General features: G+C 37.0%; 1 protein-coding gene across 4 annotated transcripts in view; it reads left to right on the top strand.

Moving 5' to 3' along the window:
* The first annotated feature begins 9,894 nt into the window (after positions 1 to 9,894).
* Nol4 (nucleolar protein 4) overlaps positions 9,895 to 27,018 on the top strand; it is a 306,970-nt gene continuing 289,846 nt past the window's right edge. For all 4 annotated transcript variants that reach the window (XM_077792305.1, XM_026400031.2, XM_026400032.2 and 1 more), the window contains exon 1: positions 9,895 to 10,158. In XM_077792305.1, the coding sequence (XP_077648431.1) occupies positions 9,895 to 10,158 (264 nt within the window). The remainder of the gene's footprint in view (positions 10,159 to 27,018) is intronic.

Raw genomic sequence — 27,018 nt, forward strand, 5'->3', positions numbered from 1 at the left:
CTAATATAATAGATTCATTTAAACTATTTTTGAAAATAGTTTTGTTACGTGTGCTGGCTTTTACACATAATAGTTGATTGGGTGTGTGTATCTTTGAATATCTCTGATGATGCTCACATTTAGGTGATTTTAATTGAAGACAAACCTAATGCTGGTTGTAAATGCTTTCCTCAAAAGAGAATTTAAACTGACTTTTACCAGGAGAAGTGATGTGGCAAGGTCAATCTCATGACTGCTTGAGTACCCTTCAAGGTCTCTGGACTAATATAGAAATTTCAGACACAGTTCCCAGCATCATACTGATGATGATATAATATTCAGTCTCCCTAGTATAATATTAATACTCAGTTTGATCCTAGGATCATCCAGTCCCTTGGGTATGTTGACTGCTCACTGATTACTTAGATGACTTTTGTGGGGACAGAGTATCCTTTCCCACATGTTCTGATCCCATTCAGGCAATCATAGCTGTGTGCTGTGCAGCCTTGAGTTGTGCTCTAGCAGAAGAACCTCTCAGACTCCATAACAAGTCTGAGTATTAGAAGACATCAACATTAATTTTATTCGTGAAATGTGTATGCCTTTACCTTGACTGGTGTGAAGAGAAAAGAGAGACAATATCATTACTATGTATGTTTTAACTGCGTGATACTCATAAATTATCCAGGTTTTATGGTCTTTAAAAAAGTATTATAAGAATATTTTGAAATAATTTTAAAAGGATATAAGATATGAAATTACTTCAGTTTACTTGGTATTAGTGAATAGAATACTACAAGAAAATTACATACACACAAAATTTTAGTTGCATTAAAGAAATCTTGAGTTTTCAAAGACTGTTGCTATTTCAAAACTTATGTGTATTTATTTTTCTAAATGAACACATAGATGCATAAATATTCTCCAGGACACAACTGTCTTTGGAATTCATTCACCATTACTGAATCTTAAGGAGCTGGTCTGTCTCCTTCTACACGGGCATTTATTCCAATCATCACACTGACATAAATTAATGGCTAAAAAGACTCTTACAGATTCAGTTAGTTCATAGTTTCATTGTACCTATTGGGGTTGTTACTAAATTGTCCTATATGGTGGGTTATGCAGTTCACCTGTCACATACAAATATGTATATATTGGCCATGAATTTCAGTTCAATTTAAAATTACTATTTCTTTGAGATAAATGAAACTGTAGCATCTCCATGTTGGTGCTTTGCTTTATCGTGTTAACAGAATCAAAAAAGTGGATGGTTTAAATAGAATTGCTTATGAGGTATTTTTGCAAATGATTGTTATGGTCTGGATGTGAGATATCCCCACACAAAGCTCATGTTAAACAATGCAGAAAGGTTCAGAGGTGAGATGATTAGATTATGAGAGCTGTAACCTAATCTGTGAGTTGATGCATTTGATGGATTCATAACTTCAATGAACAACTGGGTAGTAGCTGTAGGTAGGTAGGTTGTGGCTGGAGGAAGTGGGTCACTGAGGGCATGCCCTTGGAGATTATAACTAGTCCTCCTGGCTCCTCCTCCTCCTCCTCCTCCTCCTCCTCCTCCTTCCTCCTCCTCCTCCTCCTCCTCCTCCTCCTCCTCCTCCTTCCTCCTCCTCCTCCTCCTCCTCCTCCTCCTCCTCCTCCTCCTCCTCCTCCTTCCTCCTCCTCCTCCTCCTCCTCCTCCTCCTCCTCCTTCTTCTTCTTCTTCTTCTTCTTCTTCTTCTTCTTTTCTCTCTCTCTCTCTCTCTCTCTCTCTCTCTCTCTCCCTCTCTCCTTCCCAGTTGCCATGAAGTGAGTAACTTTCCTCTGGCAGGCACTTCTGCCATGATGTTGTGCCTCACCTAAGACCCAGAGCAATGGAGCTCGCTGACCATGGACTGAACCTCTAAAATCATAAGCCCAAAATAAAATCTCCTCCTCTAAATTGTTCTTGTTGGTTGTTTTTTTTTTTTTTATCACAGAGGTGAAAAGCTGTCTAACACAATGATGACTACTTAATTCTTTTTTGAAATTAGCTTTCATTTCAAAAATTCAATAAAAACTACAATAAAAATTTAAAATTTTGGAAACTCAAAATGCTTACTTTACTTTTTCAATCAGGAAATTTTAAAGACATTCCTAAGGATTTGGGGGATGTTTGATTTAGAAAAAAAGAAAAATAAGGGAAATCTAAAACTTTTTTGTTGTTGTTATTGTTGTTGTTGCATTGCTTTCCAATCATATTGGGATGGTGCCAAGGAAATGAAAGGAGTTATGCTTTCAGCTTCCCTTCTTTTGAAGTTAGCATTGTTACTGGTACTTTATAGATTTTGATGTTTGAGCTCAGATGGTTCCCCTGTAAAAATTATTTCTAGAGTCTCTGGTTTTAGCTAAGAAATCTCTGTGTGCCATTCTTGTCACTTTTATTCTGCAAGTTTTAGGACAAATGTCCTAAAATGATTAATCATGTATTATAAATAACATATAAGGGGTAGATAATGATGGTAGATATGAATTGGTTCGCCCAACAGAAATCAGAGTAAAAAGTGGAAACAAAAGAATTTATATAATGGGAGTTGGGCAGGGGTATGTTGCTTCTTCCCAAAAGAGTTTTTTTTTTTTTAATTTCCATGAAAAAAATATTCTAAAAATACTTAAGAAATTCTACAATAGTACTGTCCACTGAGTTGAAGATGAATATGTGGATTACTGTTTTAAGACATATATTTTGGAAGAAAAGATAAGCCATATGGCTAGTGGGAAATAAAGCAATATTTGGGTCCAGAAAAAAGTATTTTCTTCTCTCTTACAGGGACATGAACACCAGACTGTTAACTTTGGACTTTATCATAGTTATAGCAGCTAGATGAAAATGTCGGGTAGATGAACACTGAATGAATCCATATGTGGCTGACAAACGGAAGGAACTGGCTGTACCATGAGCTTGCTCAGGCAGAGATGTTAGAGGTAGCAATTAAAGAGGAATTCAGCAAATCAACTAGATTATCACATCTAATTTGTTCCTAGATTGCATACATACATTCATGGGAATTAAATTCTGACCAATGCATAATATTTAATGATGGTCTTGCCAAACATAAATAACAGTCAATCGGGAGCCAAATTTTTTAAATATTAAAATTTTAAACTTTTGTTAGGAAATGAAGTACAGATATCGATACTATACCTCACAAATAAGAAGGTATGTTTCTCTGTGTCTTGGTAATGATAGCGATAAAGGTCACAGTATTTAAACTTACTCAAAAGCATCTTTTTTGAACCAAAGGATACCTACAGCTTACTAAATGGGATCTGAATTTTCAAACTTATTTGAGAAGAGACTCAATAGGGAGGGAGTCAACTGATTTGTGACCATCTTTTATGCACTCCCAAATTTCTGCCTGCATAGGAAATTTCTGCTTTAACTTTGTTTATTGTTTCACTTTCAAAGTTAACAAGTTATGTGGTAATCAGATTGCTGATGAAGTTGGCTATTTGCTTCCTTTATCAATTTCTTTTCTTTGGAAGAGCTATTAATAGACTGTTAAACATCTGAATGCATAATGATGTTCGGAACCTCCAGGTTTCAAAGTAGCAAGTGCATCCAATCATTTTTTCTAGTCTAACTAAAGGGCTCAAATTTCCTTCCCAACTCAATTCAGTAGCCAAAGTCTGCATCCAATTCCTCCAATGACTGATTCACTCAGAGGCTGTGCTCAAATTTTAGATTCCTATTTTACGTGTCTCCAGGTCCTAACCTAATCCAGAATAGGTAGAACTAACCAAAGCATTCAACTCCTTTCTTTGTAAGTGATTTTAAAGCCATGTAAATTTTGGAACTCACTAACAGTTTAGATCTAGTCAAGGATTGATCCAAATTGCTCTGCTATTTTTCTCAGGCATTTCCCACTACTAGTATTATACCAGTAGAAGCCAACTGATGCTACTGGGTACATGACATTCTATTTTAGTCATATCGTATTGGTATATTCAAAATCAATATTAAAAGATGGAGGCTTTCCCTTCTGTGAGGGGAATGTGGGTAGAGGTGATGTCATTCATTCCTATGGCTTTAAATTCCCTATATTTATATCTTCAGCCCAGACTTTTCACTGTAGTTCAAGCTTCTAAATTCAAATCCCAACATGAACAACTCTCCTGGTATTTCAAATTTAACTACTCTGAAATTAAATTCTTTCTTCCTGCCTCTCCACCCCAACCTGCTTCTGCTCCTCCCTCAGCCTCCAACTCCCAATCTGTTCCTCCCTCAAACTTCCCTCTGTAAGTCAATGGCTTCACTAGACACACTACTAAAGCCAGAAACCATGTAGTCATCCATGACTCAATACTTTCCTTTATTGCCACATGTAATCCATGAGTGTATTAGTCTAATTGAGTTGCTACAACAAAATTCCACGTACTAGGTAGCTTATAAACCACTGAGTATGACGCAGCTTATAAAACCATTTTCTTCTTACACTTTTGGAAGTTGGCAAGCCCAAGATCAAAATGCTGACAGATTTGGTCTATGGTGGATAAGACTCCTCTTCATAGACAGCTGACATTCTGTTGTATTCTCATGTGGCAAAAGGGGCAAAGGAGCACTCTGAGACCTCTTTTATAAAGGCAGTCATCCCATTCTGGGATAAGCCTTCCCGACTCATTTACTCTTAAAAGCCCATCACCTTCTATTAAGTTCACCCTGAAGGTTGGGTTACAAGATATGAATTTGTGGGAGGAGATAAAAACATTCACTGCATTGCATCTGCAAGACTTGTTTAATTTTTAAAACATATTTTCAGTCCATCACTTCTCTCCCTCCTCCTCTACTTTTACCTCTCCAACCTGTCACTAGAATATTCTACTGATGTTAATACAATTATTGCCACTTTAGGTCTAAGAAGTCTTCCTGTTTCCATGCTTGCCCCTTCCAATAACTTTTTCTCTGAATATCCAATAAAACTCACAAAAAATGCATACTGTGTAATTCTTCTGCTTTAAATACTTTATTGTTTTTTGACTGAGTGGGTAATAAAACATAATGCAATGCCCCACAAGATCTGGCTATAAAAGATGACTCGGATCTTATAATCTACTTCTTTCTTTCAAACCCAATAAGCTCCAGTTTTGATAGATTTCTCAAACATACCTCAGACTCCATTACTTTGGGATCTTTGTGGTTTGTCTATAGTTTCTGTTCCTGAATCTTCCTCAGTGTGATCGACTCCTCTGCATTCTTCAGGTCTCAAGCTAAATATTACCTACTTAGATCTTCCAATAGGTCCACCAATCACCTCCCCACTATCATTTTTTTCTCTTATAGGACCATTTATTTTTCCTCTAAGGAAAAAAATAATTATTTTCTAATTTCTAATCATTTTCTTGGTTATGATCTGTTTTCTTTAGAAACATTTGAGTTCTATAAGGTCAAAAACATGTATGTACATCCATTCTATTGAAGACTCTTACACAAGAGCCTCTTCAGTAATTGGTACTCAGTGGTTATTTCCTAAATGAAAACATAATTATATGAATGGATCAATGAAGGCTGTTTACCTTTTGAACTCTGATTTTGTGATTATAGATTCTGAGTTATTTGCAAGGTCAAATTCTGCAGATGAATCTAGTGTTGTGATTCATCCTGAAATTATTTTCCATAATATACAAACTGACTGTGAGGTTTAAAGAAATTTTACTTTTGTAACAAAATAATATTGATTATGGCTCAAATTTTGGATTTTTACAATAAAAATAAATTTGTAATATAACAATTTTCACCTTCCTTTAACTTCTTCTTGTACCTGCCAGGCAAGCAAAATCCTGGGTCTAGGTTAGGAACAGATTGAGGACTGGCATTAAGACATAGAGTGAAGAACCACTTTTTGGAAAGATATGCTCTATGCAAAGGCAATTCTGAAGGAAATGCCAAGTTGCATTCCAGGCAGCCTGTTCAAATGAATCATAGCTGAAAAAGAGGCTCAGTATGACCCTAGAGGTGGAGCTGGGAAGACCTAACTCTAGAGAAGTTAAAAGGAGGGAAATGAGTCCAGAGTGATTGCTGAAGCAGATTTTCGATTTTGTGAGTTGTTCATGCTGTGAAGTGAGCAAGATAGGGTAAAAGGTGTTGACTGGATCAGCACAATTAATAATGAGTTAAACGCAGAGCAGATCATACTTCGGGTCCACTGGTGGTAAGAAAATCTTCAGACTTTGAGAAGACTGGCCTTTGAAATCCTATTCTCTATTCTTTTGTTCCAATTTGAACATTCTTTCAACAGTTAATCATTTACCTCTTCCTTCTCAAAAGCATGCATTTTTGGACAATTTACTTGAATTTTCATATTTTTCTTCTGTATCAGATCAAGTTAATACAAGTGAGCTTTAATGACATATTTGTTTGCATTTCACTAGTTCTTTATGTGAGCATGTTCTAATTTTCAGACAGTAAGGTGTCAGGTGTAGTTATAAATATAAAGTACACCTGTATGTGGTAAATCCCCAGCATTTCCTTAAGTGAGAACCAACTTCATCCAACCACCACCCAGGAAAGGTCAGCAGAGATGGATCAGGATTTCATCTGCCTGCTTCTCTCTCTCTCTCCTTCCTTAACTTACCAACTGAGTATTTACTAATTAAGCACTCTGTACATTGTTCGTCATGCCAAAGTTAACATGCCAACCAAGAAAATGTAAACTTAAAAGGTCTTAAAATAAAAATATTTTATTTGAACAATGAAATATGCTTGAAAATAAGAACACAAGGAACAGTAGAGTTCTTCAGATCCAAAATAATGTTTTTCAAACTATAGATTGGCAATCACCCTCTCCTAGGTCATAAAAGAAATCTGGTCAGGAATCATACTTTTCCAAATAACATAATGAGGAAGAAAAATAATGTCAAATATGTTAATAGAAATATGTGCATTGTGAATAAGAAAATGGATTTTTTCATAAGATGTGTAGAGGACAGATGTATGTATCCAAGGTAAAATGTATGCTTAATATGAAACAGGGTTTAAATAATGTTTGAAAGACACTACCCAGAGGAGAAACCAATTATTTTATTATGAATGGTCAAAGAAGTCAGGCTTCTTTGGGGCTGGAAGGACTTGTATGAGGCTTTTCAGAATAAAGAGCTATAAAAAGAAATCTGTAATTGTAAATTAAATTATATCCATAACAAAGTAAACTTCATAGAATTAGCTTATTCTTGAATGAACTGCTACCCCAGTACCAAGGATCTTTCCAGAAACTTCTAGGAAACATCTTACCAATATACAATAAAACTTTGATTTCCTAACTTGGAATCATCTCTTATCTCTTATGCCTCAAGGGAAACTTTTTCAGAGTTGTTCTTGTGAAATATACTACACTTAAAAAGGGTGATTCAAAAAAAACTTCCCTCCAATTGTTTCTTTCAACTATTTATGTATTTAAGATACTGAGATTTTTTTTCTTTAAAAACGTGAAAGAACTAAAGATAAATACTCAATTCAATAAATTGAAAGTGACCCCCCCCCCACACACACACCATACACACGTATTAGATTCACTTGTGACTTCTATTGGACAGTGGCTTCTCTGAGTTCTACGGGTCTAATTTTTATTGGGCAAAAATACAAGGACTCAGAACAACTGATTTAATTTAACATTTCTTTTTTATACAAAAGAAGGAAATAAAAAGAATAAAAGCAGTCAGGGTGGCCTCAGGAGAAGGGGAGCTGTTGTTGCAGGAATCTTGCAAGTTAATGAGAATTCACCCGGGACTCAAGAGCGATGGAGAGAGGGGGAAAAAGGAGGAGATGGAGGGGGGATAAAAACTCTTCCTTTGCAGCTGGCCCTCTCCCTCATTTGTTGCTCCAATAAGCAGTAATTAGGTCCTGAGCTAATGGTGTCAGCTGATCTGCTGTTTTTAGGCTAGACCCAGAGGAAATCTCCATGGAAACCCTGCTGGAGTCGTCCCCCCACCTGGATGCTGCCTGCTCCTTTCCGCCACCTGGCTGCCGCCCGGCCCGCTGCTACCTCCTCCCGCCTCTAACCTGCAGCCTGCAGCATGCGCACTGCCCCCGGGATCCCTAAATGGGACAATTCTGCCCGTGACGTCAGCGCCCAGCCGTCTCCACAGAAACTTTTGTCCCATTGGCCAATCAGAGAGCTTGGAAGGGGCCGGGGGTGGGGGGTGGGGGGTGGGAGGAGAGGGGAGTGGGAGGGGTGGGGGTGAGGGGAGAGGCGAGAGGTTTAGTGTGTGGAGCTGCTCGCGCTCCGCCCGGGCTGTCAGTCCCTGCTCCAGCCGCGGCGCGAGACCTTCCCGGAGACGCGCACACACACAGCGCACCCCCCACACAGCGCACCCCCCACACACCGCACACCCTCGCTCCCTTGCTCACACACACGCACACACTCAGCCTGGCCGAGCAGGAGCCACTGACCATTTTGCAAGTGCTGGGACCAGCTGCAGCGCGGTGGGCACAAACACTCCGCGTTCCCATTCTGGGTTTTCGTCTGGGAGAGGACGACGAGTAGCGAGTGTGGGCTCCAACGCCGACCAGGCGCCGGGCACTGGTCGGGCCGCCTTCCTGGCAGAGCCGCTCCCTGGGACAGGCGCGGGCCTCAACAGAGAGTGGAATAAAGAGGAGCGGCCGCAGCCACTGCGCGAGGAGGATGGGAACTCCCCTCTATCCAGCACTGTAACAAACGGATGGAAATCCTGAATGGAGAAACCGCTGACTTCATTTGCTTGGGAAAATCGTCCAGAGGAACTCAAATTTGGCTACTCTGAGCAGTGGAGGGGGTGTCCATGACGTGGCAGGGGGAAAATAGACAACCGAAACCTCCTGTGTGAATTGCAAACTGTGACCAAGCAAGGGAAAAATGATTTCTCTCTGTATTTTAATTCCATCCAAAGGGTTTCAAGCATCTGTACCATAAACTTACTTCTATGTCTTGTACCCACTTCAGCAGAAACCAGAGGAGTCCTGTCTGGGGGCCCCATCATTATCCAGGAGACCTGCCGCCAGCGGCCTGCTTTCCTTTACCCACCTCTCTCTGGATCCGATGTCTGTTTGGGGTACTACATCTATCCTATAGAACTATGGTCAAATTTCTATGAATTTCTGGGACTTAACTCCTGGAACCTACATGTGGGGCTGGAATTATGCCCAATGCTTCTAAAGAAATGACATTTTAAACTGTTTTTTCAAATACCTTGGTTTTCTTAAACCCGTAAAACAGGATTTGATAGGCTTACAAACATGACAGGTAAGAACTTTCTCTCTTTCTAGTCTCTTAACGACTGTCGCAGAGGAGGCCGAATCAGAGCAGGACCCAGGAGGAAGGAGAGCCCAGGGACCCGTGTGCCCTTCGGGGCTCCCGGGCTCGGCCCGGTAACTGCTATCGGGAGAGGCGAAGCCCTGGTTCCTGGACCACAGACCAGCCACTGGGGAAGCTTCTGGGGCGCGCGAGGGTAGGGCGGTGTTGCGCTCCACCTGCCCTGCCCGGGACGCAACGCTCGGGCGAGGCGTCGAGGGACGAACCCAAATCAATATTGGGATTTTTAATAAACCAAGGAATGGGATTTTAATTATTCAAAACCCAGCTTCTCTGGACCAGATGCTGTTGGGATGGTCCTGGTCACACAATATTAAAGAGACCGATCACTAAGAGGACGAGAAGAGTGTCTGAGACATCCCTTGCAATTAGGAATAAACCAGACTTGGTAGCATGGGGCATTGATTGCTGGTGCCCAACCGGACCCTCCTCCCCTCTCCCGGTTCCTCCCCCACCCCACACGAGGCAGGCTCCCGCGGCGGCCGGGACCTCACGTCCCGCATCGTGGCCAGGGCTGCATTTTTCATGAGCCCGGGGTGAACAGGTGTGAAGTGCGCTGGGAGCATCCGGCCGACGGCCGGGCACCGGGAACATGGAGAGCGAGCGCGACATGTATCGCCAGTTCCAGGACTGGTGCCTTAGGACTTACGGGGACTCAGGGAAGACCAAGACGGTGACCCGTAAAAAATACGAGCGGATCGTCCAGCTCCTCAACGGCTCCGAGTCGAGCTCCACGGACAACGCCAAATTTAAATTCTGGGTCAAATCGAAGGGCTTCCAGCTGGGCCAGCCGGATGAGGTCCGAGGGGGAGGCGGCGGCGCCAAGCAAGTGCTCTACGTGCCGGTCAAGACCACGGTGAGTGACTCGCCTTCCTCTGTTATTTGTCTGCCCAAGCAGCCCGGCGGGGAGGGAGGAGAGAGGGGGGAGAGAGGGGGAGCCGTGAGCCACTGTTGGCTCGTGTGCCCCCACCTTCCCCAACCCCCTCCCCAAGTCGTCCCCACTCGCATTAGCCAGGCGCGATTTCCCCACCGACAAGTCTTTGTGGTCCTTTATTTTAAAGCGGCAGCGCACATCCAGAGCGGTCCATCCTCCCCGCCTCCCTGCTCCAGGACCCGCTGCCGCGGCTTCCTTCCCCGGGTCGGGCGGCGTCCTGCGTCCTCGGGCTGGGCCATTGTCCCACATCCTTAGCTAGGAGCCTGGCACTTGTCCCACCGCCGCTACCGCTACCGCGCCTAGAGGCCAGGCTGGAACCCCAGCATCACGCTCTGATAATAGACGATTCTGATCGATAGTCTACAGTGTCTCCTCATTGGCACAAAGCCTGAATGTGGTGCTAGTGGTGGATGTGAGGTTTTCCCCAGGACCACTGTCAGGTTTTATTGTTAGACCGCTGCCTGGGAGTCCCGGGGCAGTCCGAACGCCTTGATCACTGCAGGAGATCACGGCCAGGACTGTTTAGATTATAGATAAGGTCCTAGAGATTCCTCCTCCCCCACCCCCGTTGCCTTCTTCACTTGCCGGTTGCACAAATAAAGCCGCAGCTAGAGGATGAACAACAAAGAGAGATGGGTTTGGGCGCGATCAAATGGTGTATTTATTCGTCGTTCTTGGGTGGCTCTAGTCTCCAGGCTACAAAGCTCTAGCCAGGGCACTGTGAGGTACTGGCAGTGAGAGTCAGTACATCTCAGCTTCACACGCAGATCTGCCTATGGGGCTGGGGAGCGGCAGCAGTGTGGACCTCCTTTGCAAGAAGATGGGAACTGTGGGCTACAAGTAGGACTGCAGATCAGATGCATTAAGACCTTTCTGCCTCATGCTACGGTGGGTACTTGCCTGGAGTAAGGGTGGGGGAGGCTATCTGGCACCCTTTGTATTTTTGCCTCTTTGGGATTTCTGGAGCTTTTGCTCCCCCCTCCCCTCACTGGCAACTGTTTCCTCCTGCAATATTCCTGGATGATGCTAAAAAGGAGGTGTCTTGAAGGCTTCCCTATCTCTAAGGGAGGTATATGAACTTGGAAATAATGTGCATGGAAAGCTTTTTAAAGCATTATTTGGTGCACCCTTTCAGGTTTGGAAAACAGTTTGTGGTTGCCTGAGATTAATTAGGAATTGTTGATTTGAGGATGTGTATTTCTTTTGGAATTTATGCAGAAAATGGGAAATGAAAATAAAGGTGAAACAAACACATAAAAGTTGTTGTTTTTAAAAATGTAATGTTGGAAGATTTCAGGGAGGTAGATTTACAGGTATAGTCTTATTTGACGACGTGTGACACTGCTAAAGACAATGTCAGATTATTGTTTTGCTTTACTAAATGATGAGATTGGCATGAATTAGTACTGAGGTTTATTTACATCTGCATGAGCCAGAAGCCTCTGATTTTTTTTGTATTAGGAATAACGTCAAGAAATCTATTAAATCATTTATTGTTAGACCAAGTAAATTAGAATTCTAGATGAATGGATAAAATAATTTTTAAAGATGTGTTACTTAAAATACTATTTAATATCATATCAGCTTTAAGGAAACATTGGTAGCTGGGAAGTTTGTTTTTCATTCTTTTTGTTAAACTTGAGTCCCACTGTTTAGCTGTCTGGTTAGCTTGACTTATGCATCAGTCAAATGAGCTGTATAGATTTGGCTACATCCATTATATGTGTTAACATATATCTGCTTTAAAAATATTGATTAAAAATTGTAAATAACAAATTCCATAATGGTTTTAGAGGCACTAATATAATCATCTATGTCTGTAATTCAAGCCAGTGTTCCCATTCTCTAATATCCATGTGTCAGTCAAAAATTAATGCAGAGTTGTAAAAAAAATATTGCTAAGAAGTCTACTATAGAATGACAACTCTGGGGTAATAATAAAGGAACACGTGTTACTCTTTCCAATAAAGATTCCATATATTTAACAGAGAAAGTGTAATCTGTCGGGTGATATTCTTAGATAATGATTTCCATGTAGTATTTATGAGCTCTGATTTTCATTCAAGCCTGTTTGGAAATGTCGAGGAGGTTTTTTTTTTAATTCATGAACTCTTCTATTGCTCTTTATGAAAATTTTCTGCTCCTGACATAGAATTACAGGCTCCACCTTCTCTGAGAGACAGCCAATCATCATTTCAATGAGTTAAAAAATAAATAAATGATCCCTTTTATCCTGTTCCCACATCTCAAATTATTTCTCTCTTAAAAACATGTTGATTTTTCTTTATTATAGCAGGAGTACAATCACCAACACAAAATATATTTTTTCTTTTAATTCAAAGTCATGTATTGTTTGAAATGAAATGTTGTGCTTGAATGGTATTTTCGAGTAAGAATCATCCTAAGCTCCTTGAGGTTCGAGGGTTCCTAGCTGGCTTGCTGTCAGTGAGAGATGTTTTGCTCCTGATGTTGCGGTAATGCATTGCTGCTGATAATTAGACATTATTACTACTGCAAAAAAAGGCAAGAGAAAGGGGAGAGGACAGGCCCAGGATAATTAACTACTTTAGTTTAATGAAAGAAAGGGAGACGGATAGCAACTGGGAGGTTATACAAAACAGAGTAGACATCCCACATGGACATATAGAATTGCAATAAGACTTTCAGTCTCCTAGTTAAGGAGACTTGGTTCTACTTCTTATTTTCCCAAAATAACAGCTGTAGCTTTGCAAACACTCCTGCCCCTAAACCTTAAATTTAACTGATGATAAAATTGAGCAAGTGACAACTGATTTGAAAATTGTCTACTACTGGAAAAGATAAATATGCCTTTTAATATTTGTCCTGGCCGTGTCTGAAGCTGAAGGGACCTATCTGTCACTGATGTTTAGATTGCTCTGTGGCTGAGGAGATACCATTTGGTCACCAAGCAACACCATGCTGCAGCTCAGCCATTTTAGGTCTGGAGTGGGACCTGCACTCGTGTGGGCAGATGCAGTTTGTTGAGCATCCCATCTGTTTCTTTCCATACTACCGCTATTACAAACACACACACACACACACACACACACACACACACACACACACATATTCATTAAGAGTGTCAGAAACTTAGAAGAATGGATTGCTGAATAACTTAAAACAGTTCTGAAAAAGATACAGCAAATGTCTGATACTGATTATAACAAACTTTCAGAGATAATTTTAAATAAGCAAAATTGTGGTTACTCTATTTTACTCCTTGATAGATCTAGTTGAGTTTGCTTTTAGAAACTTTTGATTCTGATTGTTGTTTTGCTTTTCTGGCAACAGTTAGTTGAAAGGTCATATTTACAACCTAAACTACCCAAACATTTGATACACCATTTGATTTATGAATGATGAACTTAAAATAACCAGAAAATACCTTAATCCTTTCTGTTAATAGTATGACTAATGCATTATCATGTGCTTTGAATAAACCCCTTGTTTTGAATTAAACATTAAGAAATATGGCAAGCTCATGTTTTTATTTGTCTTTCAGTCTTAACAAAATATAAACATTGAAACCGTGTAGTCAAATAACTGGAGTAATATTTTTCTTGACCTGTATTTGTAGCAATAGACACTAATATCTAAATTTTGCCTCTCATATATTTTTTTATTTATTTAACAATGAAACATAAAATTAATTTTCATCCAGAAAGGAATATGCATTATCTTTAGCTCTGTCGTTTTAAAATGATGATTTATTCAGTTCTGCAATCTGTAGCCCCAGAGTTCATATTGTTCTTGCTGTGCATACTACTAATTGATTACTGTACAGTGATTAGAATGAATATTCATGGACTGGTTGGTTTATAAACAGTCACTGTTTTTGTTAGTTTTCTGACTATGGTTTGGGTTATGAATCTTTACAATGTACATCCGAGTACCTGATGAGGAATTATACACTTCCACCTCTTCTAACTTCATGCCACAGGCTCACTTTTCATATATTAGACCTTGATGTGGAATTTGCTACAGAAATCAGACATGAAGAACCGTGCCATCAATCCCTTGTGGTACTTTGTGTCTATAACTCAGGGAAAATCATAATAGTGAAGATGAAAACATGTTTTTGCTAATCATCTTCCATAGTGAGCATTGCTGCCGAGAGCCAACAACATTGTTCTCTTCTTTCAAATCCTGTGAGAAATACTATAGCATAAGTTTGGGGGATCAAACGTCCCAAGAATGAATGCCACCAGTGTAGCTTACCACCTGACTTTAGTGGTTCCTTATGGGGTTGTTAGGAGGAACAAATCATCTAAGTTCCTTCATTTCTGTGACAAGTTTGTCACACAGTACCTATATACGCTCCCAGGGACAACTTTCCATTCCTAGAGGCCAATCTGGCATGAGTATTAAAGAGCAAGAGATTTCTAACACTAACTCCCCTGAATATAAGGAGGAAATTAGACCCTGTTAGTATGTGAAGGCTGACCCATACTTATTTCCTAGAAAAACAATTCTTGACTTTTCCCTTGCTTCTTCCTTGTCTTAGTAGTAACCATGGAGTTGGGGGGCAGGATTCAGCCTGCATCTGTTTGCTTTTGTAATCTTCCTGGGGCGGCTGGGATTCTACTCTTCAAGATTTTCCTCTCTAGACTCACTGCATGGAATGGAGAAAGATGGGTAAGGAAATGTACAGACAGCCCAGCAAATTGTTCAAGATTTGAAAAATTGTTTATGTGAAGAGCATAAAGAATTTTTCCTAATACCTGTTATATTCGATTAAACTTCTTATTGCCTAACTAGAGAAGCTGAAAGTGACTCTAGTTTGTTTTAAGTTACGTTCATTTTCAGAATCTTTGGGTAACAAGATAAAATAAACTTGGGCTGGGGATGTAGCTCCGTGGTAGAATGCTTACCAGCCATGCATGAGACCCTGGGTTCAGCCTCTAATACTAAAAAGAAACATCAAAACAAACCTAATGAAAATACAAATGGCAAGAAACATGACCTCATGGGCAGGGTTTATATTTTAGAGCAAGATTTAAATCCTGGCTTTGACAAATTGGAGCTGTGAGCAAGGGATTGTTTCTTAGGTAAATATGGAGTTTCATCTTGGTAAAATATCACTAAAAATACTTGCCTAAACAATTTTTTTGCATAAGGTTTAATAATATGTAATATGTATAAAATATGAACTAATATCTATATGGAAGTCCATATGTATGTATGTCCATAAGTACAAAATGTGTCATGAATAGCATATACCTGGCACATAGTAAATGCTGAAAAAAAAAAAAGAAGTTGTTTTAAGTATTATTGGAAAAATAAGGACATCATGATGTGATTATAATTAAATGTTATGAACTCAAAATCACATGGCAACATGGAGTTAAAATGCAAGGTACATGTGTATGTATGTACATATCTATTATTCAGATATTTATTCTCACTACTTCATTTATGGAGAATACAAATGATTGACTTTATAAAAGTAATTATATCCTTATTATTATAAATATCCAAGAGAAATGGAAAGAAGAGTTAAAATGTCATGTCAGATCTCCCATCCATCTACAACTACCTTCAACTAATTATGAACATCTTTCTAGTTATCTTTCTAAAAATATAAACCAAGAAGAGATTAGACATAATGATTGATAGTTACATATGGACAAGCAGAAATCATTTCTCAAAATTGGAATGATAATCATTTGCTAATTTCAGTAAGAGGAATAAAGTATATTGTCAGGATGTAACAAAAAAGAAATTATTAAAAAATAAAATTTAATAGAGGAGAGTAAGAAAAACTGAGGTTGAATTATATTTTTTAACTGCTTTTCTGTTTTATATATTATCGTCAACTTTCTCCAGTGATACATGAGGAACAAGCATATTTTCACTTCCTTCGCCAATCCTTTTTACTTAGCTCCTGATTTATATCACATTGCATTTTATTATAATTATTATGTTTATACTGAAATTATATTGTTAACATTTTTATGTTTATGTTAAAGTATATAATTTGGTTCTCACCATTATATTTTTCTTTGCTCACACCTAAATGTTTATCATTTGTTCTTCTACCTGATTTTCTTTATTCCTTTAATTTGATCAGCTCTAATTTCTGATCAACATGTTTTTCTTAAAGAAGGGTTCATGTGTTTTCTTCTTTGAGGTTTGTATGCAATTGAGAATATTTGTCCTTTGCTTATATACCTGAAGATCAACTTAATCTTTTAATTCTTTTTCCTTGAAATTCTTTTTTCTTGAATTCTTTTTCCTTCAAATTTAATAATTTGGCCATGATTATTTGAATTCTTTGTCTCACTCTGTGTTCCACCTATGACCATGGCTTCAGTCATGACTGGGGTTGGGTGCCTTAATATGAATCCTGTGAAGTCCAGATTGACATTTTGGATTTTCTACTAGGTATTTCCACCAAGATATCCCAATGTACCTCAAATAGAATATATTAATAGATTTTTTTTTAAAAATCTCTCCCTATCTCCATCCTAAACCTTTTAAAATTTCTTTTCTCTGTGGTTGGAAACACAATTTGCTTACTCTTAGAAGCCAAAAATCTATGTGGCATGGTCAATTTCTCCATCTTCCTTCCTCCTTATCTGTGCTTGGTGGAATACTGTTATTCTACCAACTTAATATCTCTCAAAGCCAGGCAATTCTTACCTGACCATACCATATCCTACCATACCATACCAATTGCCAGTTGCTCAATGGTTTTACCCAGAACTATTTTGAAGAAAGGAATTTAATCTTCAGTACATGACATAATGAGTGTTGGTGCCCAGTATTAGTATTAATGGAATAAATAAACATTGCTCCCTGGTCTGACACTGTACAACAGGATATTCTTATAGTTACATATGGACAAGCAGAAATCATTTCTGCTTTTATCACCATATAACTACTTCATTTACCACCACATAAGATCTTTAAAATTTCTATATCTATATTTATGTCTCTCTATTTGATCATACATCCATCCACCCATCTGTTTTTAATTCTGGTAAAAGAAACATAAAATTTATAATCTTAATCATTTTTAATTGTGCAGTTCAAAATTGTTATATATCTATTAACATTTTGTGACATAGGTCTTCAGAACTTTTTCATATCTCCAGAACTTTTTCATTTCTCCAGAATTTTTTCATCTTGCAAAATTAAAACTCTATATCCATTAAACATGCTTCCCTTTCCCTCTCCCTCCCTGCCCTGGAAATCACCATTCAGCTTCATACAATCTTTGTCTTTTTGTAACTGACTCATTTTACTTAGCATACATCCTTAAGATTCATCCATCTTGCAATGCAACAGGATTTCCTTCCTTTTTTAGAGGCTGAATAATATTCCGTTGTAAGAATAAGCTGCATTTTGTCTCTCTCTTCTTCTGCTGATGGACATTTGGGTTGCTGTCACTCCTTGGCTATTGTGAATAGTGCCGTTATGAACACAATGTGCAAATCTCTCTTCAAGACCCAACTTTCAAATTTGTTTGATAGATATCTATTAATGAGATTGCTGGATCAACATACTGTTTTTCATGGACCATTTTGAAGTCTTAGCAACAGGATAGACTAATGGGCATCTTTAAGGCTAAAAAAGTGATCACTTTCTCTTCTAGAGCTCTTTAGTAAGCATACATTGTTTTTAGGCAGTTGCACATATCGAATGTAATGCAATTAATATTATATTAATGCCTTAATATTATATTAATGCATCAAGTTCTTACTATAGTTTAATTATTGGGCTATTCTCTTTAAACAAAATGTTACCTTTAATCTTTACAATACTCTTATGGTATTAACACTTTTAGATGTGAAAGTTGTGGCTTAAATTAAGATGAATTTCTAAGAACATCACACTACTTGAGATGACAGTTCATTTCCATTGGATCCACAGTCCTTGCTTTAAGTCACTCATCTCTAAATTCTTAATATAATAATTTTAAGAACTGCTAAAGAAGTGAACATTCCTGCAATATTATAAAGTACATATATATACCATTGTACCAATATTGAATATTAAAAAATATATTAAAATACAAATACATAAAATTGAGATTTAAATATATATATATAAACACAAGGGTTTTTTTTTACTTTTTTTTTTATTTTACTAGATCATCCTTTGTACTTTCTGAGATGTGCTTATACTGATTTGTATGAGTATCAATCATTCTAATCCATGGTACACAGCTGCCTCACAGCAGAACATTGTGGTTAAGATATTACATTTCAGATAAAATATTTCCTCTTGCCTTACAGGTGGTGGCTCTGTAATGAACTATCACTACATTAATATGATGCTGTAAGCATGCAGATCCATGGCATCCATGAAACAGTTATGCACATTTGATATCTGTTCTGGGGAGAGATTATTTCATCCAAGGCATGTTTAGGGGCTAGTGCACAATGTAGAAGAGCCAAAGTACAGGGTACAGTGGAGATGAGATTGGATTAGCAGGCTGCAGTGAAATTATGGGGTGCCTCTAGTGCAAAGTTAGAATTTAGATTCCATTTTGTGAGAAATGGCAACTATCAAATATGTTTGAGCAGGAATGTAATAATTTAGGTAGTATTTTGGGTAGGGACTGGATGTCTCTTAAGTGCTTTTGAGTGTGTACAGTATAATTCAAACAAGAAAAGAGCAAAAGTTAAGTAATTTCTTTGATTCAGTATATTGTGTGAAATACTATATAAGTATTGGAATCAGATTATCAAGCTTTAAATCAATGTAATTCAATAGCTTTATTTTGCCAAGTAATTGAATAATGTTATACAAACTTCTGACTTTATTAATTCCAATAAAATATTAAAATAGGATTCTGTGAAACTTAAGAAAAACAGATTTAAAGGCACTTGAAAGGAATGTGGGTGAAACCTTCTTATAATCAACAGGTTTTTAATTTTTTTTGCAATTTGAAAATAATTGTTGCCCTCTTCCTTAGTTGTTATTATATCTCTAACTACCAAGACTTCTCGTTGGAGAAATTCTTCTAAAAACCCAAATGGAGAAATCTGAATAGAATACTAATTAAAACACAGATCTTTGCAAAGAAAAATAAAAGTTTTCAACTATTTCTTAAAACATGGAGTTTATATTTTAAGGCTGCATTTAAATCTTATCCCAAGTGGGTATGTGCTTGTACTTCTTTGATTTTATACCCATGTGCCTCTGTTGACCAGTCTGGATCCCAGTGGTTCTTCAACTTTTGTTGATTTGTGGTTGGCAGAATTCTAAAGTGATTGACAAATGGCCTTCACTCTGGTATAATCCCCTCCTTTTTGAGTGTCATTGGAACCTGTGACTATGAAGAACTTACATTTTCAAGAATCATGCCGTGAAGTACCAGTGACTTTAAGAAGGAAGATCTTATAGGTGGGTCTGGCCTAATCATGTTAGCCTTTAAAAAAAGCAGGAACTTTTTGCAAGACTGGTAGCAATAGAAGTCAGATTGATTCAATGTCTGAAATGTATTCAGTGGAAAGGAAGTTCTCTTTTGCTGAGTTAGAGGAGAACATGTAGTTAAAAGTTGAAAGAACTGACCTGATTCCATATCTTGGCTATTTTGAATAGTGGTATAATAAATATGAGAGTAGGGCTATCTCTATAACACTCTGATTTCATCTCCTTTGGCTGTATACCTAGTAGTGGGGCTCCTGGGTCATATGGTAGTTCCATTGCTAATCAATTGAGGAACCTCCATACTGTCCATCATAAGGGCTATACTAATTTACATTTCTGCCCACAGTAAGAGTTCCCTTTCCTCAGCATCTTCAATACTCCTTACTCCTTATCTTTTGCCTTTGATAGCAACCATTCTTAGTGGAGTGAGGTGATTGCTCATTGTAGTTTTGATTTGCATTTCCCAAATGATTAGTGATGTTGCTTTTTTTTTTTTTTTAATACTTGTTGGCCCCATGCATGTCCTCTTTTGAGAAATGTTTATTCAGGTCTCCTGCCCATTTTAAAAGTTAGGTTATTTTCTTGCTGTCAAGTTGTTTGAATTCCTTATATATTTTGAATATTCATTCCTTTTTAGTTATGTAGTTGCCGATACTTTCTCAGATTCTGTAGATTGTCTACTTTGTTGATTGTTTCCTTTTCTGTGCAGAAGTTTCTTAGTTTGATGGAAAATCCCATTAGTCTATTTTTGCTTTTGTTGTTTGTGCTTTTGAGGTCATATCCAACAAAAATCATTATTCAGACTAATGTCACAGAGCTTTTCCTCTATTTCCTTCCCATAGCCTCAAAGTTTCAGGTCTTGCATTTAAATCTTTAATTCATTTTGAGTTAATTTTTGTATATTCTGAGATAAAGAAAATGTGGTATACTTGCACAATGGAATACTATTCAACCACAACAAAGAGTTAAATCCTGTAATTTATGACAACATGCATAGACTTAGAGGACATTGTGTTAAGTAAAATAAGCTAAGCACAGAAAGACAGAATACTACCTTATCTCACTCATTTGTGAAATCCAAATAAAAAGCCAATTTCATAGAAATAGAGAGTATAGAATGGTGTTGTTGGAGGTAAGCAGGTAATAAGGAGTTGAATTAAATTCAACAAGAGCTTTTGTACAACATAGTGAGTGACTATAGTTAATGACAATAGAGTGTATTATTGAAAAATGGAAAAAGAATAAGGAGATGTTAAGTGTTCTCACCACAAAAACGGTAACCATGTGAAGTAATGCATTGGCTAATTAGCTAGATTTAATGATTCTACTATGCATATGTACTCCAGAGTATCATGTTGTACATGAGAAATACATACCATTTTATCTGCCTTTTAGAAAAGGGGCTGAAATACAGCCACTTAATGCTAACAGCATAGTTGGCCAACAGCTAACAAAACACTGGGAACCTTAGTCCTACAACCACAAATGAATGAAGTCAAGCTGAGAGGTGAATCTTCCCATGGTAGAGCTTCCAAGTGAGAATAGCTGACTGATACCTTGATTTCAGCTTTGTGAGAAGCCAAGCAAAAGACCCAGTTAAAATGTGCTGGGCTTCTGACTCTCAGACACTGTGATAATGTTTGGGAAATTTTAAACTGATCAATTTGAGGTACTTTCTTACCCAGTAAAAGATAATTAGACAGAGTTCTTTCATGTGAATTTTTCCAAAACATTGGTGAAATTAAAACAAATCAAGTTTTATGAAGTTTTATTTGACCAGGATTATTTGTGTTTTAAGATCCAGACAGGAACAATTTAAATGTATATTTCCCCTCTTAATATCTGATTGCCTCTTTGTTCATGGTTTTTGATAAGATGATCCATAATTTAATAAAATATATAATTTATGACAGTTTATTTAAGATATTTAGTGACTAATGACTCCCACTAGGCATATTTATATGTGTGTATATATATGTACTCAAATATTTATGTATCTTTGATTTTTCTTAATGTTTTTGATTAAAATTTTTTTTTATTAAATGACATCTACAAAATAAAATGTAAGGTGGCTTACTATTTTAGCTTTGTCACAGTAGTATGTAGACAAGGTGCATATGCCAAAACAAATGATTATTAACATAATTAATTTATGTAGTTTCAAAAACCTAATCCACAGAAGAAAATACCACATTTACTCTCATGTTTACAAAAATAACATTTACTCTCATTTATTAGAAACAACTATAATTCTATAGTTTATTTTAAAATATTTTAATATAATGTGCATTTTGAAGAAGACCTGACTAGCATTTGGGGAATAAAATAAATAAATAAAATAGCAGTAATTTACAGACCTTTTTTCTTTTGTTAAAATATTAGATGGAGATGGAAAGTAGTTCCCCCTCTCTGTGTTGAGTTTATTTTGATTTTTCTCCTTTTTATCTGAGGTTTATTCAATAGGCTCTTATGTCCCACTCTTCCTAATTTTAATCAAGTGTTCATTTGTGGTTGTTATTCTCACAGTTACAGATTTTTCAAGTGTTTTGGAGCCGTTAGGAAACTGGAAAGTTGAGAAACGACGTAGAGATTAAGTTCTGGAAGTTAGAACCTTAATTCTACTAGAAAGAAACAACCTGTCTTATAGGCAGAGATGTGGCTTTGGTTGTTATTGGTAGTAGTAGTTATTTTTCTTTCTTGTTTTAGTTTTCTTGAGAAAATATTGCTTGCATATTGAATTTCATCATTATTATAAGGTAGTAGTCATTGGAATAAGATGATGCAGTGTCTTTTGGAGTGTAATTATTTTGGTGGGGTGCTTGCCAGAAGTTGGGGATCCCTGTAAGCCTGAGGTGAGCCACATGCAGCCTTTTTCTTGGTTCTTACTGGACCTAACTACAGTTGCCAGATGGCTGGAGGGTTTTAGGGGTTTAATATAGGGACATGGGGCAATGCTAAGTGGCCCATATGGGGATCTGCTGCCTTGCTTGGTCATATTAGTGCCATGCTCTACTCAATTGACCTAATTAGATGTGATTTTCAAATCTAATATCAAAGGTTTGTTTGAATATCAGATGTGGGTCACTGTTCTCTTAGCAGTCTCCACTTACATGTCTACTTGTATTTATCTGAGGTCAAGAAAAAAATTTTGCTATGTTTGTTGTAGGTCATTTTTCTCTATAAAAGCTACATTATAAAATAATTAATTTGATTGGTCTCCCTAATTTGGAATGTGTTAATTTAGAATTAGCAGTAATTTGAACAAGGATAAGGTGGCATTTACAACTAAAGGAGGATTTATCTACAAATTTATAATTAATAAGTTAACAAAGGGGACACAATTATATACTAAGAAAAATAAACTTTTTCTCAAACTGCCTCTGCCTTCATGTAAAAAATTGATATATCTATTCTATTATAACTCTCTCTCTACTTAATAAAGTAGGTGATAATGGATAAATATCCCTTAACTAATTTGCATTCTGCTAACAATACATAGAGCACACACAGTAATACTAATGTATCCTAGACTTTTCAAATAAGGACAATAATATCACCTTATAAAATTTTAACTTTAAAATCAACACAGTTAATTAAATTGTACAGTAATATCCAAAGTCATTTTAAGGTGACAGAATGGCTTCAAAAGTATAAAGCTAGACTTCAACCTACTTGACACATTACAAAACCTCTCTGACTAGAGCTTCGCTAGTAAATTAACTAAAACTCCCCTTTCCTCTATATAACAGATTGACTAATTCCCAGGACATGGACAGACTCACTCAAAGTAGTCTACCTTGTAGTTATTTGTAGTATTATTTCTTTGGGCACATAGACATAACATGGTTCTATTTTCCCACATTCTTTTTTGCTACTTTTACTTATTATAGTTACTTGATTTAAATGTTTCATAAACTGATGATTAATAAGTTCAGAAACTTAAATTGGATGTAATATAAAAATTCAAAATCAATGTGTCTTGCTAAATACAACTCTGAAAATAGTAAAAAAAAAAAAAAAAAAAACTCAGAAGTTTTTTGCACTACCTGGATTGCTTTACAGGCAATGACTAACTTCTCATTCTACTTTATTGTAATTGAAACTAAAAATCACAATTTATTGTGGGTTGCTTATATTTCAGAAATGCCCATCCTTGGATCCATACTTGAAGAAACTTAAGATCTTTGTCCCATCACAAAATTTCAGCAATTAATTATACATAACTATACACTAAGTGGAAAGTTATCAAGGTGTACATTTGTCATTTGTATCCTGAACCAATGTCACAATGAATATCATCTATTAACAGGGAGAGAATGTGATCATCAGTGGTGTTTGGTCAGTCATGGGTGTATGAGTTAAGGACAGATATTGAATGTGCCTGCAAAGTAATATAGTGTTATGATGACACAGAGTTTGGTGTTTCCTGAAGCATTATCCCTGCTCTGAAGGGAAATTTACCCTCTTCAGAAGCCTAATATCATAATGTAATCACTTGCTATTATTTTATCATCTTTAAATCTATATTTAACAAGTTCTTTTTATTATTTGGGTGACTAACTTGCTTGGAAAAAGAGGATGCACTGATGAACTGTTCCTAACGGTGGGACTATCTGATAGTTATATTCCTCAGTGATCTTAGGTTTTATATTACTTCAATTTGTTGTGAGTTTTGGTTGTGTTCAGAACCTCTGTTTGGTAACTTATATACATTGATAAGATCTCCAGAACATTACCAGAAGGCTTTTAAGAAGGAGAAGGGTAACAGATGCTAGGAAGGGAACTGAATAGAGTCCACTATAACCTGATTGCATGAAATTCTTGTGTTTAAGCATTCTTTCTTGGTTTCTGATTCCTTCACTGTCCTGATTGATGACTTCCTAGATGTATTTTTTTTCTAAAATCAGGTATCTAGTATAATTTTTGGAGTTCTAAGAATGGTTTACTATAATTCCCAGTTCTGCTCTTTTGATTTAAAGTTATTATCATTAACATCTCTCAATGTTGCTACCTGGTCCTGATAATTATTTTGATGACTTCAGAAATAATCAAGTATCTGTAATATAACTTTTTTACCACTTGCATAAGATTATATTTGCTTCCTGTTTTAAGCCTCTCTTTCTGCTGAATTATGGTAATTACTTTTTTCATTTAATATGTGTGTGTTAGAATTGATTTTTTTGAAAATTGAAAGACTTTGCATAAATTTTCCTAGATTCCAAGAAATTTTGTTTAGATGTTCCTGTCATGTAGTTCAGGTATCTAATATTTTAATGTGTGTATCAGTCACCTTGGGATATTGAACAATCTGGATCAGGATGGACCTCATGATTTCTATAAAATTATCATGAGGGTTTCCATAGCTGGCCAAGATGGAGTAAGGTCACTACAAACTGTCTCTTTTACTGCTTACACTAAAAACTCTGGAAAGAATATAAAACAAAACTCCCTGAGTTTTATGAAAAAGTAAATAAGAGCATGAAGGATGGAGATGGAAGTCAAGTACTGCAAGAACACAGTACAGGGATGAGTTTCTTTTTCCTACCCCTATTATCTCCTAGGTTTGATCCGTGGGTTGTCTCAGTCATGAACTACTCCATGAATACAGATAATACATTTTTCTGAGGAATCCTTCCTTATGTCAAGTGGACTAGGAAGAGGGCTGCCTGCCACTAAAGAATGGGTGGGGGAAATCACTGTTTCTTTTTCCTTTTTTTCCTACTATTTTCACTAATAGCCTATCATGAGGTCAACTCCCGTGCCTGAGCTTCAAGCTTCTGTGGTCATGGCATTGCCAGCAGATAGGGACCTAAAAACCAGTGTGGAAAATTATTTGGCCACAGGGATAGGAAAAAGAAAGACTAAAGGGGTATATATGATTCCATTATTACTTCTTTTTTTTGTGACATTTTCTTGACAATGAGCTCAGTCCCATGGAATTTGTACAACAGTGAAGAAAGCTAAGATACTAAGAGGAGCTGAGGTTTCAGGCCAGAGAAATGGAAAAAGGGGGGGATACTGGGAACCAGAGAGTATAAGGGAAATTTCAGTGAGAAAATCCCCTAAATCTTTGTATAAACTGAATTCATTGTCAAGCTTTGGGTCCATAGAACCTACTCAAAGAATTATAGTAAAGTCTTTGAGAATTGAACTGTGATATAAATGGCTGTAAAAGTTCTAGATGAACCACTAAACTATACATATGCAGAATTAAACCAAATGGTTACAGCAAAATCTGAAAACTGAGCTGACAGTGGAATCATAGCTGAAAGGCAAGGCAGAACTTGTGCTGTGAATCTAATGGAATTTATTGCATGTTATCAAAACAGAACCATTTTTCCAGGAAACAGTGTTACAATATAATATTAAAAATGTTCAGGATACAACCTAAAATTATTTGGCACATTATCCACAACAACAACAACAACAAAAACAAACAAACAAAAAAAAGGCAAACAAATAAACAAAAAAACAATGTAAATAGGACCAAATTTTGTTTGTCTGTTTGTTTTGGGGATTGGACCAAGGGGCACTTCACCACTGAGCTGCATCCTCAGTCTTGTTTTACTTTTTACCTTTTTTTTTTTTTTTTCAATTCTGCACAGGGCCTTACTGTGTCTCTGAGGAATCTTGCAAAGTTGCTGAGGTTGCTCTTGAACTTGCAATCCCTGCCTCAGTCTCCTGAGTAGCTAGGATTACAGGCACTGTACCTGACTGAACAAATTCTGAAGAGGAAAACATCAACATATGCCAACCTTGAGTTGGGCCAGATATTGGAATAATGAAGGATTTTAAAGCAGCTATTATAACCATGATTTATGCAGGAAATGCAAATCCTCTTGAAGGGAATGAAAAGATCGACATTCTCAGCAGAGAAACTATAAAAAAGAATCAGATGCAAATATTTGAACTGAAAAGTACCATAAATCTTAAAAATTCACTGGGTTGATTCAAGAGTAAAGTGGAGATAGAAGATAAAAGTGGCAATTTACCTTAAGATAGATCAATAAAAATATCCTAACTTCAAAATAGAAAAAAAATTTAAAATATGAAGTTTCAGAGCTATATGGGATTATTTCAAAGAGTCTAACATTTGTGCCACTAGAATCATAAAAGGAGAGAAGAAAGGAATTGATACAGAAAAAAAAAAGAAAGGAAAATAATGGTTGAAAGTTTCCCAAATTTGCTGGTGGAACAATTCAAGATGCTTAATGAAAGATGAGCAAGATTAACTCAAATACAATTATTCTCAAATACATTATAATGAAAGTGCGGGTAGACAGCAACTAGGGGAAAAGGATGTATTATATGTAGGCAAACAGTAATTGAAAGTACTGCAAACATCTCATCAGATACCATGGAATGCACAAAACAATGATC

Source organism: Urocitellus parryii, chromosome 13 (genome assembly GCF_045843805.1).
Source record: "Urocitellus parryii isolate mUroPar1 chromosome 13, mUroPar1.hap1, whole genome shotgun sequence".
In the NCBI taxonomy this organism is placed as follows: Eukaryota; Metazoa; Chordata; class Mammalia; order Rodentia; family Sciuridae; genus Urocitellus; species Urocitellus parryii.